At 35.2% G+C, this 19,304-nt stretch overlaps 1 protein-coding gene across 1 annotated transcript in view; it reads right to left on the bottom strand.

Annotated features, from left to right (window-relative positions):
* Positions 1-19,304, bottom strand: part of MLIP (muscular LMNA interacting protein) — a gene marked incomplete at both ends in the record, with an annotated part of 294,935 nt that overhangs the window by 105,659 nt on the left and 169,972 nt on the right. Inside the window, 2 exons of the mRNA XM_079712627.1 lie at positions 2,084-2,128; positions 12,838-12,882. Of these exons, the coding sequence (XP_079568753.1) occupies positions 2,084-2,128; positions 12,838-12,882 (90 nt within the window). The remainder of the gene's footprint in view (positions 1-2,083; positions 2,129-12,837; positions 12,883-19,304) is intronic.

Here is a 19,304-nt window from a genome sequence, read left to right on the forward strand (position 1 = left end):
TTGGGATTAAAACTTAACTTAAAACTTGGTTAAGAAATTCCTTGAACTCTCTAGAGAAAAGGTCTAAAGTAAATGCAAAAAAATTATCATCAAAGTCAGTCAAAGCAACACTTCGTATTTTTCTCAGAACACAAACATCAAATACATAGAATTATTTGATTGGCCAAAAAAGCTCACTTATTACATTTACAATGGGTCATTTATACTATGTCTTAATTTATGAAATCATTATATATATTTGCTTCTTTGAAATAGTTTCTTAAAATATTAAGTCAAGAACTGATATTTATCTATCTATCTATATATATATATATATATGTGTGTATGTCAGTCTGATAATATATATATACACACTCACACACATTCAACATCTAAAATCTGTTGTATCTATGTTGAGTATACAAAATATTTCTTAATTTTCACACATTATTCTCAAGAAACAAGTACATATATCATTATTTTAAATATTAAAATAGTTGTAACAATAGTTCCATATCTAAACTGGGAAACTGTTCAACTTCACGATGTTATTGTACCTCTTGTTTCCATGGCAACTCCTTCACTCCCCTGAGCTAGTAACCATGGACTCACTGCCTTAGAGAGGCTTGGACAGAGTGTAATCGAATGGTCTCCTTGTTCATTTAGAAGATTGAAGCCCAGTCTCCCAGATTCTTGACTTCTCCACTGTCAGCCCAGTAGTTAGCGTCAGAGCAGGAAGTAAAAGATGGGTCTCCTGACCCCGTTCCAGCATTCTTTCAACTATCCTATACTGCCGGCCACTATCCTAAATCAACTGACACTAAAATAACACTTCGCACACACACATGCACACACACGCAAACACACCCTATATACACACTGAATGTATAAACACCAACATGCCTAAGCCATTTGCTTCAATCATGCTATTTTAAGAGTCAAACTACACTTTTTATGATTTTCCAGCACTACAAATAAAAATATCATTGTCATTTTGGCATGATAGTGACAAGATGGATGTAGGACACAGAATGGATGTAGGACACAGAATGGATGTAGGACACAGAAATAATTGCTTAAAATGGGGGGGAAAATCAGTATTAAACTGATTTTGTCTTCTTAATGTCTCACAGTGCTTTACTAGATATTTTCATTCATTTTTACTGAAGGAGTTTACAATTATAAAAAATAAAATTTAAAAGATAATAAAGAAAATATTTAGTAATATCTAGGTAGCATATCATGGTTCCAATTTGCTCATCACTGTAACAATAACACAAAACACTGTTAGAGGAAGTAATTTTCCTACTTAATCAAATTTTTATCTATAAATAACAGATTCTAGAGCCTACATCTGTGTTGTCCTACACAGTAGCCACCAGCCCCCTTGCTGGGCCCTTGAAATGTGGCTAGCCTGAATTGAGGTATACTGTAAATGTAAAATACATAGCAGATTTCAAAGACTTTACTTACCCCCCCAAAAAGAATGTAAAATAATCTCAATTTTATACTGATTATATATTGAAATGATAATATGTATATAAATAAAATGTATTATTGAAATTAATGTGACCTGTTTCTTTTTACTTTTTTAACATGCCTCTTAGAAAATTTTAAATTACAAATGTGGCTTGTATTTGAGGTTCACACTATATTTCTATTGTTCATCCCTGGTCTAGATCATCCACATGATAATCTTCCTGTCTGAAATATCTCACTTCCTCAAGTCCAGAACCTACTCTACATGATCAAAGGTTACCTTGTCCTTGAACCCTTTTCTGATCTCTCCCATCCGGAAGTGAGTCCTTGTCTCTAACCTCCATTGGCATCTTCCTTCTGGCCTTGCCCATTCTATTCTAACACCACTGCTAGGATGCAAGTTACTGTCAAATAAGTTCTATATATGTTTTTATGTATGTCTGTGACTTGCAAAACAACCACATGGAGCTTTAGTAAAGAATCAGTGAACTTTTACTAGACAAGTAAGCAAATAAACTTATATACAGTCAATTTGTTCTCAGTTCACATTTGTTCATATAAAGCTGTCTTAAAAGATCAGAATTTTCTAAAGTACCAGATATATGTCTAGTAAGAGGATACGTACCAGCTGGCTCTCAGATACTGTAGAAGATGGTGAGGCGAGGTTTGCCTGCAAAATTATAAACATAGTGTTTATTTAGTGAAATTCATAATTTAGTAAGATAATATATCTATGTTTTTAAGTATTCTGAAGTTTTTTATTGTTAAAATAATACATGTCCCTTGTAGAATTTTGACAGGTATTAAGTAAAAGAAAAAATATCATGATGCCACCAAAAAATGTTTTTTTTTTACATTTTTGGTACATTGCCTTACAACATTTCTCCTACACATTTTTATTCAGTTCACATAATAGTAAATATGATGTTTTCTATGTTGCTTTTCCTTAGCATCTTAACATAAGTACTAGCGTAAGACATCAAAAATTCTTCAAGGTGTTGTAATATGTCATGCACTGTATACTCTGTATTTTACTCAAACTTATCAACATTTTTAGCTACTTATATTTATGTACAGCAAAATGAAACAAATAACAGATTTTTTCATTAAATTACTCATATTAGAAAATAAAGTTTTCATAATTTCATGAAAAAAAATTTAATTGCTGTAAATTAAAGAGGAGGCTAATATTGTTTCATCATCCTTGGTTTGTGAATTTCACTCCTTTCTTCTGGATTTAGTTTCCTTCTTGCTGAAGTAAATGCTCTGGTAGTTTTTTCAGAACTTCCTGTCTTGGGCTTTGTCTGAAAATGTTTTTATTTTGTTCTCATCCTGAATGACAGTTTACTTGGACATAGAATTCTAAGGTAATAGTTATTATTTCCCAGCATTTTGAGGACTGCCCACTTGCTCTGACTTCTGTTACTGCTGTCAATGTAAACATCATAACTTGGATCATCCATCTTCACATTTGCTTAGCGTTTAAGATTTTTCTCCATGACATTCTGTAATTCCACTATGATGTGTCTGAGCATGGACTTCTTTTTATGTATCCTTTTTGGGGGCTTGGTGTAGTCCTTCATTCTGAGAATACATATCTTTCTTCATTTCTGGAAAATTCTCCAGGAATTACTTCAAATATTGCCTCTCTCCCATTATATCTAATCTCTTCTTTGGAGCTTTGATTAAATATATGTTGGGTCTTCTGAATCCATCCTCCATTTCTATAAAATTCCCTGTCATATTTTTTATCTCTTTATGCTGTATTCTGGATAGTTTCCACATATAAGCCTGATGGTTAACACATTTTTCTTCAGCAGTATATTAATACATTTAACATGGCCATTGAATTTTATATTTTAATCACATTATTTTTAACTTCTAGAAGTTCAGTTTGGTTCTTTATCAAATCTTCTTTATGGTATCCATAATTCCTTTTAGCTATTTCAACACTTTATTATATTTATAAATTCATTCCAGATATTTCTATAATGTCTCTTGGCTAAATCCCCTGTTTCTTGTATCTGTTGTCTCTCCTTCATGCCTCTGCCCCATGATGTTCTTTACTAATTTGATGGCTTTTTAGTTTTGATTTTGAGCTCCTCTTCAGTCAGGGTAATTTCAGTGATGATTTCTGTAGGTATCTGAGAAAACCTGGGTTGGGAAACCATGCCTACAATACATTTCACATTTGCCCTAATGGGGGGCCCAGGTATTTCACTGATTCTGGACCAGTTTCCGTTTTATTTCATCACCTTCATATTCCTGAACTTACAGGGTGGCAGGTCCCCACATCTTCAACTTTCACAGGTTTAGGACCCATTTTCTCATGGATGACTATATTACCACCCAAGAGTGTAGATTAAAGATGGTGGGAGGATTTATGTCTATTTCTATCACATGCTTCATGGCCATGTGGTCTTCTAGGTTCCTGGATGCACACAAAGGATTCATCCACAGCTCTGACTCATTATATAGTGAAAGCTACACTCTAAGCTCCTGGCTCCTGTCACCTGGGTTCTGACATACCTGTGTTCCCCCAGAGCTTAAACTTCTTCTTAACTTTCCCACCTGAAGCTCCCTCTTCATTTCTGACACTCACAGTTCCTCTTTCTTTCTTGTAGATTGGGTTACATATATATTTTTTAATAGTTATGTTTTTTCAAGATTTTCTGCCCTTAAATGGGAGACCAGGCTTCCACATCAGGGAAGTGGTCAACAAACAGATGCGCAATCATAAATATACTTGGCTGACACATGATAAATTTGTGTTCTTACACTATCTCTATTCTTTTTGAAATTGCAAATATTTTCGGGGTTATGACAGATGTGTCAATATTGCTTTTACTCTCTGAGAAGTGAATGATAACTGAAAGCTGAGTGGTTCCTATAGTATCACCAAGTACGTAAGAGTGTGAATCACCAAACATAAAGACCAGGTGCCTGCTGTCCTTCTCATACTGTGTCCAGCATGGTTTGTTTTTGATTTTTTGACCCATGATGTTCTTCACCAGGATGGTCACTGCTCACTGCCATCCCTGCTTGCTGTACAGCAGCAGTATGTCCTGGCTAATTGATCCCCACCTCTAATTGCTGTGGACCAGGTTACCATGCACTGAGGTTCATGGTTATTCTGTACTGCAGAAAATTACCCTTCAGAATGCCTATCCCAGTGATTTTTCAATTCACCTAGGGTTTCATTTTTAACCTCATAATGTAATATGAGTAATAATGATTTCTTCTAATGTCTTAGGATCTTTTCCTTTTGATTAATTCTTCATTATTGCAGTAATGAGAGAATTCTCTATGAATTCCCTAAGTTAAATGACTTCTATGAAATATGCTGAACTGAATGTATCTTGACAGGAACAAAATATAGTTATATTTTTATCTCAATAATTATAGGAAAAAAGAAGTCACACACTAAAAATAAAGTATTTGCACAATTTAACTATATTACTAACATTTTTCAGTACTTTGTGCTAAATAATACCAAATTATCATAGGGAAAAAAGAGAAAGTGCTTAGGCAAACACATTAATTAAATTAGGGAAAAACACAAATATCTTAGTATCCAGTCTCCATAAGTCCCCAAAATTTCTTCACTGGGAATTATGACATAACAATAAGGTGATTTAGACATCCCCAGTACATTTTTATTTCATCTAATATAATGGACTTCATATCACTATTATGAGAAACTATTCCCAGAGAAAAAAACACAATTAAATTTGAACCTCAGGGTGGAGTTAATATTTATAAAGCTACTGAAGATCCTTTATCAAAGAAAAAGAATATTGGCTTATGTGTATCATCACAAATATAACCAGATGCTTTCAACTAACCCAGTTGTGTCAAGCCCTTTGAGAAGCTTCCCTCTGCTTTCCCAATACACGTTAATGTTTATTAAATTCTGTAGCTATAGTTAAGTTATCAATATTGCAGCAATGATTTTTGAAAAGTAAAGAAAGATTGTCTGGTGAGCTGAGATTGGAACGGTGAGTAGCAAGAGAAGGCTACTATATTTAAAAAACTGCCAATTGGTCAACTAAACTAAAGAAGAGAAGCAACATGAGGTACCTAAAAATAAACTTGAAATTGAAATTAGACTTGAACAGCACTGAAGTTTTTAGTCATTTGTTCTATCCACGTTAATACTAACCACGAAGAATGTTAGAGATGAGTATAAGAATGAATTTTGTGTGAAACAAGATCCCATAACCTATATTCTACAGCCTTTGACATCATTTTAATTACAAAAGAAAAAAAGTGAGAGGAAGATAGAGTAGGAGGATTTTAACCAGAATATCACCATTAAAAAACAAATAAAACTTTAAAACAAACAGAGCAGTCAAAAAATTGGGAAAGTCAAAATTTTGTATTTCAAAGTAAGCCTATTAAAGTGGTAGGTTATATGCAAACTGAAAGAGTTAAGACTAAGGAAAGAAATGAAGATTTGAGATCCACTGAAAAATAAATTGCTACACAAATCTGTTAAAAACAATCAAGTGAAATACGAATGATAAGTTAATCAACCCCACAGATGACCTGTGGAGATCAGGACCACTTAGGCCAAGCCCACTTTGGAGAAACAATTTTCCTCTTCCAAAGACCTCATGCCAGAGGCACATAAAGTATATCCAAGCTCCTCAGTTATTGTCTAGAGTTGCTTTTCCTTGCAATCTGCAGCTTTTCCCCATTCTCGACTCATGGGTGTCAGGCATCACACTAGCAGACACCCTTTTGGGAGACTGGGACAAAATCAAACTGTATCAGGTAAAAAGTATTGAACAGTTACTTTTGCCTTCTACCCTATGCACTTCTACTTTTGGCAGTATTTTTTTCCCTTTCAGCAGTCATGTCCCTCCTCCCTGAATATAACATCCAATTCAATAGGGTTAAAATGTTTCTCTTCGACCTTTTCCCTGTTGACTTTAATTGTCCTGAGTTTTCTTTTCTTAAGGCTCAAAGAACTCTAATTAGTGATAATGTGTTAATTGAATTATTTTAGTTCTCCCAGATAAGATTGATCTACAGACAAGCAAAAAGGCAAAACTTAAAATATCAACAGAGCCCCTAATAATCCCTGAGTTGCTGAGCTTGGCATTGAGGAAATATAAAATTATAAGATGATAAGACACTGTCTTACCCTTTAGCTAGAGAGCGTTCCTGTTATTTGTACATAAGGCACTACTCAAAATATTGAATCCAAAAGAAGATGGGGTACATATATACAATGGCCTATTACTCAGCCATAGAAAAAATGAAATAATGCCATTTGCAGCAGCATGTATGGACCTAGAGATTATCATACCAAACAAAGTAAGTCAGAAAGAGAAAGACAAATACCATATGATATCACTTATAAGTGGAATCTAAAATACAACACAAATGAACAAATCTATGAAACAGAAACAGACACACAGACATAGAGAACAGACTTGCAGTTGCCAAGGGGGAGGAGAGGTGGGGAAGGAAAGGATTGGAAGTTGGGGATTAGCAGATGCAAACTACTATATATAGAATGGATAAACAGCAAGGTCCTACCACATAGCACAGGAAATTATTCAATATCCTGTAATAAACCAACATGGAAAATAATATGAAAAAGAATCTATATATGTATAACTGACTCACTTTCCTGTACAGCAGAAATGAACACAACACTGTAAATCAACTACACTTCAATAAAATTTTAAAAACTTGAATCCAATGGTGAGCATGGTAGGCACTAAGGACAGAGAGATATGTGTGTGAGGCATCATATTTTTCTTGCTTCATACTGTTTATTCTACTTGTAGACCTTACCCTATATGAATATCTCACTAAGAGCTATATTATGAGTTAGTGATATGTTCCCAAAAGGTCTAAATATAAAAAGTAGAGTTGAAAGTATTTTAAAAGTTTGACTCAGTAATTTAGGGAATGATGATTCCACGTTGTTATGAACATAATTGGTAGGCAGAATAAAAGTGCATAGTGACCAGTGACAGTCACAGTTTACATGTGCAAATGAGGAATAAAAAATCAGATCAAGGGAAGTGTGGCTGAAATACGGTGCCTTCATTTTTGGTGACATCTAAAATGATGATGAGAAGGACCAAGGCATAAAGGATGTCTCATTAAATCATTTCTCTTCTTCCTCATTTAGCTCAGCCTACATAATTACCTTCCTTTCCCTCCACATCCCCTCTCACACATGCATACCTTGGAAACATTTCTGAACAGTGAAAAAAAGGAAAGAAAGACAGAATGAAGAATGATCAGTAGAGTGGAATTTCTTGCTTAAATTATTCACAACTCATCAAATCTCTGGTCACAACCTACAGAAGCAGATTTGGATCCATGTCTGGATTTAAGTAGATTAGATTTGTCACCTCTTACTCTTAAGATCTATGGCTGCATTAGGGCACATTGCCTCTGAAACACTCCAGCATAGCAACGTTTCCAAGCATAGCAACAAGGGGACTGTGTGAGGTGGCTTAATTGGAGAAGATGACCTTTCCTTGAACATCTGTATATATAGAGGGAAATATTCTTAATAAAGTTTGACACATTTTTTATATTCTGTGATATTTTAAAGCAATATACTTCCACTGTAATGATATTTTTCTGCCCCTCAGGCTCATTAAAATGAAATTTTATCTCTATGCTATATCATATTCAATAAAACTGTCTTTGTTATTTCTCTGGCACTTAAAGTAACTTCTTAAATGTAGAGAGTTTATTAAATAAGTTGTTATCAATAGAATGTGACTCTAAATGACAGTTTTTAAAATAAATTAGTAATAGGTCCAAATACTTGCCCTATTTTCTGAGGTTGCTCTTTATTAAGAAAGCAAACTGTGGTTTTGAATTACATGAGTGAAATGAATTTATACTGGTAGTAGTTAATGAAAAATAATAAACATTTATGAAAGCAAGTGTAGTGCAGAGAAAAAATAATAATAATAACACTCCCCCCAAAGATGATAGAGTGAAAACAGAATGAAATAGAGATTTAATTAGAAAATTCATTCCATTACATAGAGGGAAGGAAACTCTTTAAAAATGAGTGTCGTGAGAAACAATCACTTGTAGATTAACTGATAAATTATGAGTTAATTTACATGTAAGCAAATAATTTAAAACATTAGAAATACACTAAACATTATCATCTTAGAAGTTGTCACCAAATATGAAATTATTCATTCAAAGTTTAGGCTGGAGTTTACTGGGGATGAAGAATTAATTTAAACCCAGAATATGAATACTAATGGATAAAATATTTAAGGAAGACAAGTTATTTCCAGCCCCTGTTGGTACACGCAAATAATAACAACAGGGGCTGTGACATGAGGAAGACCTGGGTTGGACTTTGCTTTCTCTGTGACTTTGTTTCCTTCTCCTTAAAATGGAGATTTGAAATAATCATACCCACTTCATAGGACTGGTATAAGGTTAAATGAGATAGTTAAAACTGATTTGCAAGGTAAGAACTCAAAACACTAGTTATTATGATTGTTGAATTTGGCATCTGTTAAAAACAATCAAGTGAAATACGAATGATAAGTTAATCAATCCCACAGGTGACCTGTGGAGATCAGGACCACTCAACGTGTTTGTTAGCCTTGTTTAAATTCTACAATTAAGAAAACCTCAATTAAATTACTTTAAACTGCAATTCAAGTACATGATGAACTGAAGAAAAACCTGGACTTTAATTAGTCTAAGTTGAAGGTCCTTTACTGTATCTGGCTCAACCTAAAAAACAGACTATGTGAAATGTAACAATATGTGCAATCAAGATTAAGAAAAGGAAATGAATTGTTTTACATGGATTTTCTTTCTTTTTTTTTTTTTTTTGATGAAGGAAAGTCAGCTTTTTATCAAAGTCCCCTAAAGAGGAATTAGTCATATCATTTCTCATTATTTAATTAAACCACTGTCATCATCCCAGGAAAATTGGAAAGCCAATGGACATACTGACACATTGAAAACTAGCAACTTCGTACATTTGTTTTAACAAAAGCCAGTGCTCTGGGTAGTTCTCCTCCAATTTCTGCAAGATTGCTCTTTCCTATTTTGTTTACTGTCTCCCACATGGTATGCTTCAGAAATGGGGACCTTGCTGTTCTATTCATCCCTCACATCCCAGTGACTCCACGTGAGTACTGGGGCATGGCAGACACTCAAATATTTGTCAAAACAGTGGAAAATTGAACAATAGAGCTAGGAACTGACTACACTTTATACTCATCAAAATTCACAGACTATATACTATATTTTTAAACAGCCCCAGAAATAGGGATTTTTTTTTTTTTCCGGTACGTGGGCCTCTCACTGTTGTGGCCTCTGCCATTGTGGAGCACAGGCTCCGGACGCGCAGGCTCAGTAGCCATGGCTCACGGGCCTAACCACTCCGCGGCATGTGGGATCTTCCCAGACCGGGGCATGAACCCATGTCCCCTGCATCGGCAGGCAGACTCTCAACCACTGCGCCACCAGGGAAGCCCAGAAATAGGGATTTTGAGTGGACTGTGCTAAGCAGCTGAGGCCCTCCTCAAGTGTAACAAAACTTTTTTTCTTGGTTCTAATTTGTCTTCCCTTTTTTTTTCTCTGTGGTGCAGACATTGATAAACTGCATGATCCCAGCTTTAGAATAGAATCTAAGAAGCTCTACAAAGGCAATGATACACCGAGTCTCAGCAGCTGTATACTGTGAAGATGCCTACTTTCTTCAAAGTTTCGAAGAGAGATGGTAGAATATTGAAATGTTACAAGTTTGTAGGATTCTCAGATTTGCTTTTGAGTTTCCATGGGAGAGGAAGGGAGAAAAATGTAGAGATTAATTAATTAATTAAGGGAAACTATTCAAGTTGCACTTAATATGAGGCATTGGTAGCTCTGCTAATATGAATATTAGAATTTCTAGAAAAACATATTACAGAGTTGGGGCGAGAGATAAATTAGGAGGTTGGGATTAACATATATTTACGCACTACTATATATAAAATAGATAATCAACAAGGACCTACTGCATAGCACAGGGAACTCTACTCAATACTCTGTAATAACCTACATGGGAAAAGAACCTGGAAAAGAATAGATATATGTATAACTAAATCACTTTGCTGTACACCGAAAACTAACACAACATCATAAATCAGCTACACTCCAGTATAAAATAAAAAATTTTTTAATAAAAAATAATTTTAAAAATTAAAAAATAAAAAAGTTTTTAAGAAAGAAAATATTACAGTATCATTCTTTTTTAGAAATCAGGACATAGTTTATTCAAGGTCATTTGTTGATGTATGATTAATGCTTATAGCTAAGGAACACTTCTTTTCTAAAATTTCATTTTTTCTCCTCAAAAAAACTGTATCAGACATCACTTAGTAAATGTAATAACTGAAGCCAAATATTTACAAGTGTGACTTCTCTCTGATGGCACCAAAAATTGGTTTTCCCATTCCACCATAAAATCATCCTATCTAGTCTTTCAAAAGACATGGACATATTTGAGGTGTCACAAACTACAATTTAAATGTCATTTTGTAAGAGAAATTAAAAAATAAATCTTTTCCAAGAAACCAATTTTAATCAAAGTCAAGAATCTTATCTGAGTTAGAGTTTATATTTGTTTGAGGCTATATTAAATCTATTTGATGATTCAGTGTTAACTTTGAATGACTCAAATGCTCTCACAAAGTTTGGGGCAAATGTTAACCTCCTTTAATCAAGTCGGATAACTGACAGAAGAACAATTTGACATAACCTCTAACTATGGAGATTGAAGCAGCCCCTCCAGAATTGTTTCCATTACTATCAAATTATCCACCTCCAGGAGGTGTGGGAGGAGGCATCAGCCCTCTGTACCTCATTGTAAATGAGCCTAAATCAGACGCACTTAGGTGCAAATTAGGAGTAGATGAGAAAGGAAGGTGAGAGTAAAGAATATTCTAGTTACTTTTTCTTGGGTCTGGCTCTTGTAGAATGTCTCAGTCACAAAGAAATAGAAGCATTTTTAGGGACTTTCTTTTCTTATATCCAACTGAAGAATCAAGGAACTCAGCTAACTCATGGTGCATCTGTCTTTCCAAGATAAGGAGGGGGAAGAGAAGGGGAGAGACATGGATGAAGGGGAAAACAAAGGAAAAAGAGCAGGGAAAAAAGGGGAGAACCATTATTTATTGAATCATTTCTATGTGTCAGACTACAGTAAGGGCTTCTCATATGTTAACAGTTATAAATCTTACATCAACTAAATATTAGTATCCCAATTTTATAGATGAAAAAAATTAAGGCACAGAGATGTTAAGTGACTTTCCAGGATTCATTAGCAAACAGCAACACTGTGATTAAAACTTGGGTATAGCCCACTAAATGCCTCCATTCTTTTAAGTATTACTCCAAATGACTTCCAGTAATAACAGAAAATAACAGTGAAAGCTTCTAGAAAATGTTCTAAGCAGTGTTCCTATCCATACCTTCTAAACATTATTTCCTGAATGTGATGAAGCTCAGTAACTTCACCCAATTTATTATCTGCCTTAGGGAGGTTATAAAGAATGCAGAAATGGATAAATTGCAAAGAGAATATGTCACAATATTTATATTTACTAATTATTGACTCTGAATGATGATGATGATGAAAACTACATAGTAGAAAATATGAAGTATAAACTAAAGGGAATAGTTTACTGGTTTGTTTTAAACTAAAAACTAAACACTTGCTTAGGAGACAATCTTGCTTATACTAGAATATGTTGGGTCAGAAGCAGAAGTTGGTCACATGATGGATTATTAGGTAAATAAAGAATAGGAATGGGATGAGGTTATGTGTGTGTGTGCATCTAGGACGTTCAGAGCCAGATATCCACAATTAATTGAATCAAGTGTGTGAGTCTATACCGACATACCCATTATTACTATATTTTTGCTCATAGGTGGAAATTGATTTATTTGAAAACAATTTAAATGAAAGAAAGCAACAAACTAGTCCAAATCAAATACATTGGCAATCCCATTAGAAACAGACAAATCTTAATGTTTCAACTATGTGAGTTGACTCTTTCATAATAAGCATGATAAACCATTATGGAAATGAAAATGTCATTTGAGCCTTGATAATTAGAAAGACAGAAAGCAGGTGTTAGAATTCTGTTTGATTCAGCCAAACTAATCAAATGAGATCTCACTTAAGAAGGAATTTATTCAATAAACTTACCTGACATAACCTGATTTTCCACCTCTGGGCCAATCAGACCATTCTACCCCTTCCACTTATGAAAAATTCAACTAATTCAATTTAAATGACTATATAATTGAGCTCCCTCCAAAGCATACACATGCACACATTAAAAAAGCAATATGTATAATTATGAAGGGACTTACATATTTGGTTTCTCGGCCAGCTGCTCTGGGAAGAGTTGCAGGCGTCTGTATGAAAATAAAAACAATTACACTACTGAAGTAATCAAGAAAATGTTAAAAGATTCAACTTCTGGGATAAATATGTTCACCTTTTTTTTTCCTATTAAGACTTTCTAACCATTGCTCCCTCTTTTCTTTACAAAATCCCCTGTCCCTTTGAAAATTATTTCATTAAACACTATCACTTTACTGTTTTTTTCATTGCTGTTATTGATCAGCTTTCTAGGAAATTTTATCTTACTTATTGATGATGTTCGCTCATGGATCATAATAGTTCCTTATGTAATTTTGGCAATTTCAAAATTCACAAAGTAGTCTCTATCCCCTCAATTCTTTGAGCCACTCTACTCCAAAGATACTCTTATCCACTCCATTTCAATCATCTGCTGCCAGGATCATTCCTAGATGTTACCTTCACAAATAAAATGGAAAACTTTTGAAATTTCATTTTCACATCCTCCTCTTAGAACGCTACTTCCCATCTACCATCTTCATTTCTCAAATATCCCAAAACAACATTTCTTCAGCCTCACTGAGACTTCAAAATCAATGAGCCTTCCCAGCTCCATTATGGCTTTACTGCCTCTCTCGTTAGATGTTTCATATTCTCAGCCATTTTAATAGTACCTTAATTTATCTTGCTTCCTTCTCTCCTTCTGACAAACTCACAAAAACTAACAACAACAAAAACCTCGATGGACCATATCATATACTTTCTCTAAATTTGTACTGGAGATGCAAAACATGGCTGAGGCATCTCTCTCAACCAAGCTAAATGATTTCATTAAAAATTATGAAATAATATTGTACATCAACTATATTTCCATAAAAAATAAGAAATTAGCTATGGATACATGCACGTGCCCTTGGGTTGCAGGGAGGAATAGACTACAAAGGAGCACAAGGAAACTTTTACTTTTGATGGAAGCTTTATATCTTGGATGTGGTGGAGGTTACACAACTCTATGCTTTGTCAAGACTCATAGAACTGTATACTAAAAGGGAAAATTTTACAGTAGGTAAATTATACCTCAATAAACCTGACTTTTAAACAGAACTATATAAGCTATAATAAAGAACTGAACATAGGGACTGAAAAATATAGTAGATACTGAACATATTCTTGAACTGGAATATCAGATTGATGAATCCTCTTAGAGGCATTAGGGAGCAATAAATTAAGAAAGTATTTAAAGATTAAGAGATATAGAATACAAAAGCAAAAGTGACAAAATCAGTCTAGTAAGAGTCCTAGGAGGAAAGAAATGTTTGAAAAAAAATAATGACTAAAACTATCTTAAATGTAAGGGGAAAAAAAGAGTGAAAACTTCAGATGAAAGGTCAAAGAGATACATAAGAGAAAAAAAAGCACATTTAGACACATAATAGGAAAAATCAGTAACATCATAGATAAAGATAAAATTCTAAAAGATCACAGTGCCACTCTGTAAATGATCACTCTGTAGAAGAGGAGTAAATATCATGCTGACAAAATACTTCACAAGTTATGTTGTTGGAAAAAAAAAGAACCTAGGCTAAAAACTGTTGAAAAGAGGGGACCTATAATTTTACAACCAGCAAAACTATAATTTAAAAGAAGGGAGGGCAGAGTCAAGATGGTAATGTGGGAAGATGTGGAGTTCATGTCTCCCCACAACTAAGGCATGTGCCGGACACTGGTGGGGGACCTCGATGCCCAAGGAAATGAGAGGAACCCCCAAGCAAACTGGTAGGATGTGGGGGGACTGAGGGGGGAGGAGAAGTGGAGGCTGGACAAGATGGGTGCCCCTGAGGGGTGGCTGAGAGGGGGGAGGGGTTCCCAAGTGGAGGGACCTTAAAGGGCTCAGACTGGGGGGAGTGCACCCAGAGTTTCCCCTGCCCAATAGGCTGGGGAATTCTGCCCAGCTCTTGGGCCACGTCCTATGCATTCAGAGTCACCCTCTGGGCTGCGTTGGCCCTGGGAGCATAGGATGGAGGCTGGGGGGAGAACAAGAGAGGCAGGAGGGAGGGACCTTCTAGGACCAGAGGAGAAGGAGAGGCACGGAGGGCACTTGCCTTCCCTACTTGAGCCTGGGAAGCCTTCTGGGCTCCCAGGTGGGGTCCCCTGCTCTCTGAGACCAGAGGTGGGAGGTGCACCTGGGCCCCTACTGTTCCATTAAGCCTAAGCCCCACCCCCCACACCTCCCATGGCCTTTTCCAGCCCTGTGAGTCTTAATCATAAGTCCCATCCACTGCTCAAACCCCACCCTTGCTTAGGATTTGCCCTCCACAGCCAAGGTCTTTTCCACCTTTTTGGGTTTTTTCTCCTCCTCTTTCTTACTATTGTGGTTCTGTTTTACCTTCTGGTTGTTGTTTCATCTATATTTTTATTTTTATATTCTTTCTAACATATCTGTTAGTTTCCAAGTCTAATTTTATTTTTTACTTTGTTATTATTCTTTTTTTTTTTTTTTTTTTTTTTTTTTGCTGCTGCTGCCCTGCACAGCTTGTGGGATATAGGTTCACAAGCTGGGGGTCAGGCTGAAGGTCCTGTGACGGGAGCTCTGAGTCCAAACCACTGGACTAATAGAGAACCTCAGACCCCAAGGAATATTCCTCAAAGTGATGTCTCCCTGAGGTCATCATCTTGGCACTAAGACTCAGCTATACCCAACAGCCTACAAACTCCAGTGTTGGAAGCCTCAGTCCAAACAACCAGTAAGACAGGAACACAATCCCACTCATCAAAAAAATAAAAAATAAAAAGTGAGAAGGCAAAAAATACGTCACAGATGAAGGAGCAAGGTAAAGACCTACAAGACCAAATAAATGATGAGGAAATTGGCAATCTACCTGAAAAAGAATTCAGAGTAATGATAGTACAGATGATCCAGAATCTTGGAAATAGGATGGAAGCATGGATTGAGAAAATACAAGAAGTGTTTAACAAAGGTCTAGAAGAACTAAAGAACAAACGAACAGAGATGAACAATACAATAACTGAAATGAAAAATATACTAGAAGGAATCAATAACAGAATAACAGAGGCAGAAGAATAAGTGAGCTGGAAGACAAAATGGTGGAAATAACTGCCAAGGATCAGAATAAAGAAAAAAGAATGAAAAGAATTGAAGACAAGCTCAGAGACCTCTGGGACAACACTAAACACAGCAACATTCAAATTATAGGGGTCACAAAAGAAGAAAAGAAAAAGAAGGGGTCTGAGAAATTATTTGAAAAGATTATAGTGGAAAACGTTCCACTATAATCCCTTCCCATGGAAAAGGAAAGTCAACCAAGCCCAGGAAGCACAGAGAGTTCACTACAAGATAAACCCTATGAGAAACACACCAAGACACACATTAATCAAAAAAACAAAAATTAAATTCAAAGTAAAAATATTAAAAGCAGCAAGGGAAAAACAAAAAATAACATACAAAGGAATCCCCATAAGGTTATCAGCTGATTTTTTAGCAGAAACTCTGCAGGCCAAAAGGGAGTGGCAGGATATACTTAAAGTGATGAAAGAGAAAAATCTACAACCATGATTACTCCACCCAGCAAGGATCTCATTCAGATTCGACAGAGAAATCAAAAGCTTTTCAGATAAGCAAAAGCTAAGAGAATTCAGCACCACCAAACCAGCTTTACAACAAATGCTAAAGGAACTTCTCTGGGTGGGAAACACAAGAGAAGAAAAAGACCCACAAAAACAAATGCAAAACGATTAAGAAAATGGTAATAGGAACATACATATCGACAATAACCTTGAATGTACATGGCGTAAATGACCCAACCAAAAGACACAGACTGGCTGAATGGATACAAAAACAAGACCTGTATATACGTCGTCTACAAGACACCCACCTCAGACCTAGGGACACATACAGGCTAAAGGTGAGGGAATGTAAAAAGATACTCCATGAAAATGGAAATCAAAAGAAAGCTGGAGTAGCAATACTCGTATCAGATAAAATAGACCTTAAAATAAAGACTGTTACAAGACATAGGGAAGGACACTACATAATGTTCAAGGGATCAATTCAGGAAGAAGAGATAACAATTATAAATGTTTATGCACCCAACATAGGAGCACCTCAATACATAAGGCAAATGCTAACAACCATGAACTGGGAAATCGACACTAACACAATAATAGTAGGGGACTTTAACACGCCATTTACACCAATGGACAGATCATCCAAACAGAACATAAATAAGGAAAAAGCTTTAAATAACACAATAGACCAGATAGATTTAACTGATATTTATATAACATTCCACCTGAAAGTGGCAGAATAAACTTTCTTCTCAAGTGCACACAGAACATTCTTCAGGATAGATCACATCTGGGGTCAAAAATCAAGGCTCAGAAAATTTAATAAAACTGAAATCATATCAAACATCTTTTCTGATGACAACACTATGAAACTGGAAAACAATTACAGGAAAAAAAACTGTAAAAAACACAAATACATGGAGGCTAAACAGTGTACTACTAAATAAACAAGAGATCACTGAAGAAATTAAAGAAGAAATTAAAAAATACATAGAAACAAATGACAATGAAAATACGATGATGCAAAACCTACGGGACTCAGCAAAAGCAGTTCTAAGAGGGAAGTTTATAGCAATTCAATCTCACCTCAAGAAACAAGAAAAATCTCAGATAAACAATCTAACACTACCCCTACAGCAACTAGAGAAAGAAGAACAAAGAAAACCCAAACTCAGTAGAAGGAAAGAAATCAGAAAGAACAGAGCAGAAATAAATGAAATAGAAATGAAGAAAACAATAGCAAAGATCAATAGAACTAAAAGATGGTTCTTTGAGAACATAAACAAATTGATAAACCCTTAGCCAAACTCATCAAGAAAAAAAGGGAGTGGGTGCAAATCAATAAAATTAGAAATAAAAAAGGAGGAATCACAACTGACACCGCAGAAATACAAAGAATTATAAGAGACTACTACAAACAACTATATGCCAATAAAATGGACAACTATGAAGAAATGGAGAATTTTTTCGGAAGAGTAAAATTTTCCAAGACTGAACCAGGAAGTGTTAGAAAATATAAACTGACCTATCACAAAGAATGAAATTGAAACTGTAATTAAAAATCTTCTGACAAACAAAAGCCCAGGCCCAGATGGCTTCACAGGAGAATTCTATCAAACATTTAGAGAAAAGTTAACACCCATCCTTCTCAAACTCTTCCAAAAAAGTGCAGAGGGAGGAACACTCCCACATTCATTTTATGAAGTCACCATCACCCTGGTACCAAAACCAGAAAAGGTATCACACACAAAAAATTATAGACCAATATCACTGATGAACATAGATGCAAAAATCCTCAACAAGATACTAGCAAACAGAATCCAACAACATATTAAAAGGATCATACACCATGATCAAGTGGGATTTATCCCAGGGATGCAAGGATTCTTCAATATATGCAAATCAATCAATGTGATACACCATATTAACAAATTAAGGAATAAAACTATATGATCACCTCAATAGATGCAGAAAAAGCTTTTGACAAATTTCAACACCGATTTATGACAAAATCTCTCCAGAAAATGGGGATAGAGGGAACCTACCTCAACATAATAAAGGCCATTTATGACAAACCCACATTAAACCACATACTCAATGGAGAAAAATTGAAAGCATTTCCTCTAAGACCAGGAACAAGACAAGGATGTCCACTTTTGCCACTCCTATTCAACATAGTTTTGGAAGTCCTAGCCACAACAATCAGAGAAGAAAAACAAATAAAAGGAATATAAATTGGAAAAGAAGAAATAAAACTCTCACTGTCTGCAGAAGACATGATACTATACATAGAAAATCCTAAACATGCCACCAGAAAACCACTAGAACTAATCAATGAATTTGGTAAGGTGCACAATACAAAATTAATGCACAGAAATCTCTGGCCTTCCTATACAATAACAATGAAAAATCAGAAAGAGAAATTAAGGAAACAATCCCATTTACCATTGAAACAAAAAGAATAAAATACCTAGGAATAAACCTGCCTAAGAAGGCGAAAGACTTGTACTCAGAAAACTATAAAACACTGATGAAAGAAATCAAAGATGACATAAACATTTGGAGAAATATACCATGTTCTTTGATTGGAAGAATCAGTATTGTGAAAATGACTATACTACCCAAAGCAAGCTACAGATTCAGTGCAATCCTTATCAAACTACCAATGGCATTCTTCACAGAATTAGAACACAAAATGTTGCAATTCATATGGAAACACAAAAGACCACAAATAGCAAAAACAATCTTGAGAAAGAAAAATGGAGCTGAAGGAATCTTGCTCCCCAACTTCAAACCATATTACAAAGCTACAGTAATCAAGACAGTATGGTACTGGCACAAAAACAGAAATATAGATCAATGGTAAAGGATAGAAAGCCCAGAGATAAAC

Source organism: Hyperoodon ampullatus (assembly GCF_949752795.1).
Source record: "Hyperoodon ampullatus genome assembly, chromosome: 10".
NCBI classification, from domain to species: Eukaryota; Metazoa; Chordata; class Mammalia; order Artiodactyla; family Ziphiidae; genus Hyperoodon; species Hyperoodon ampullatus.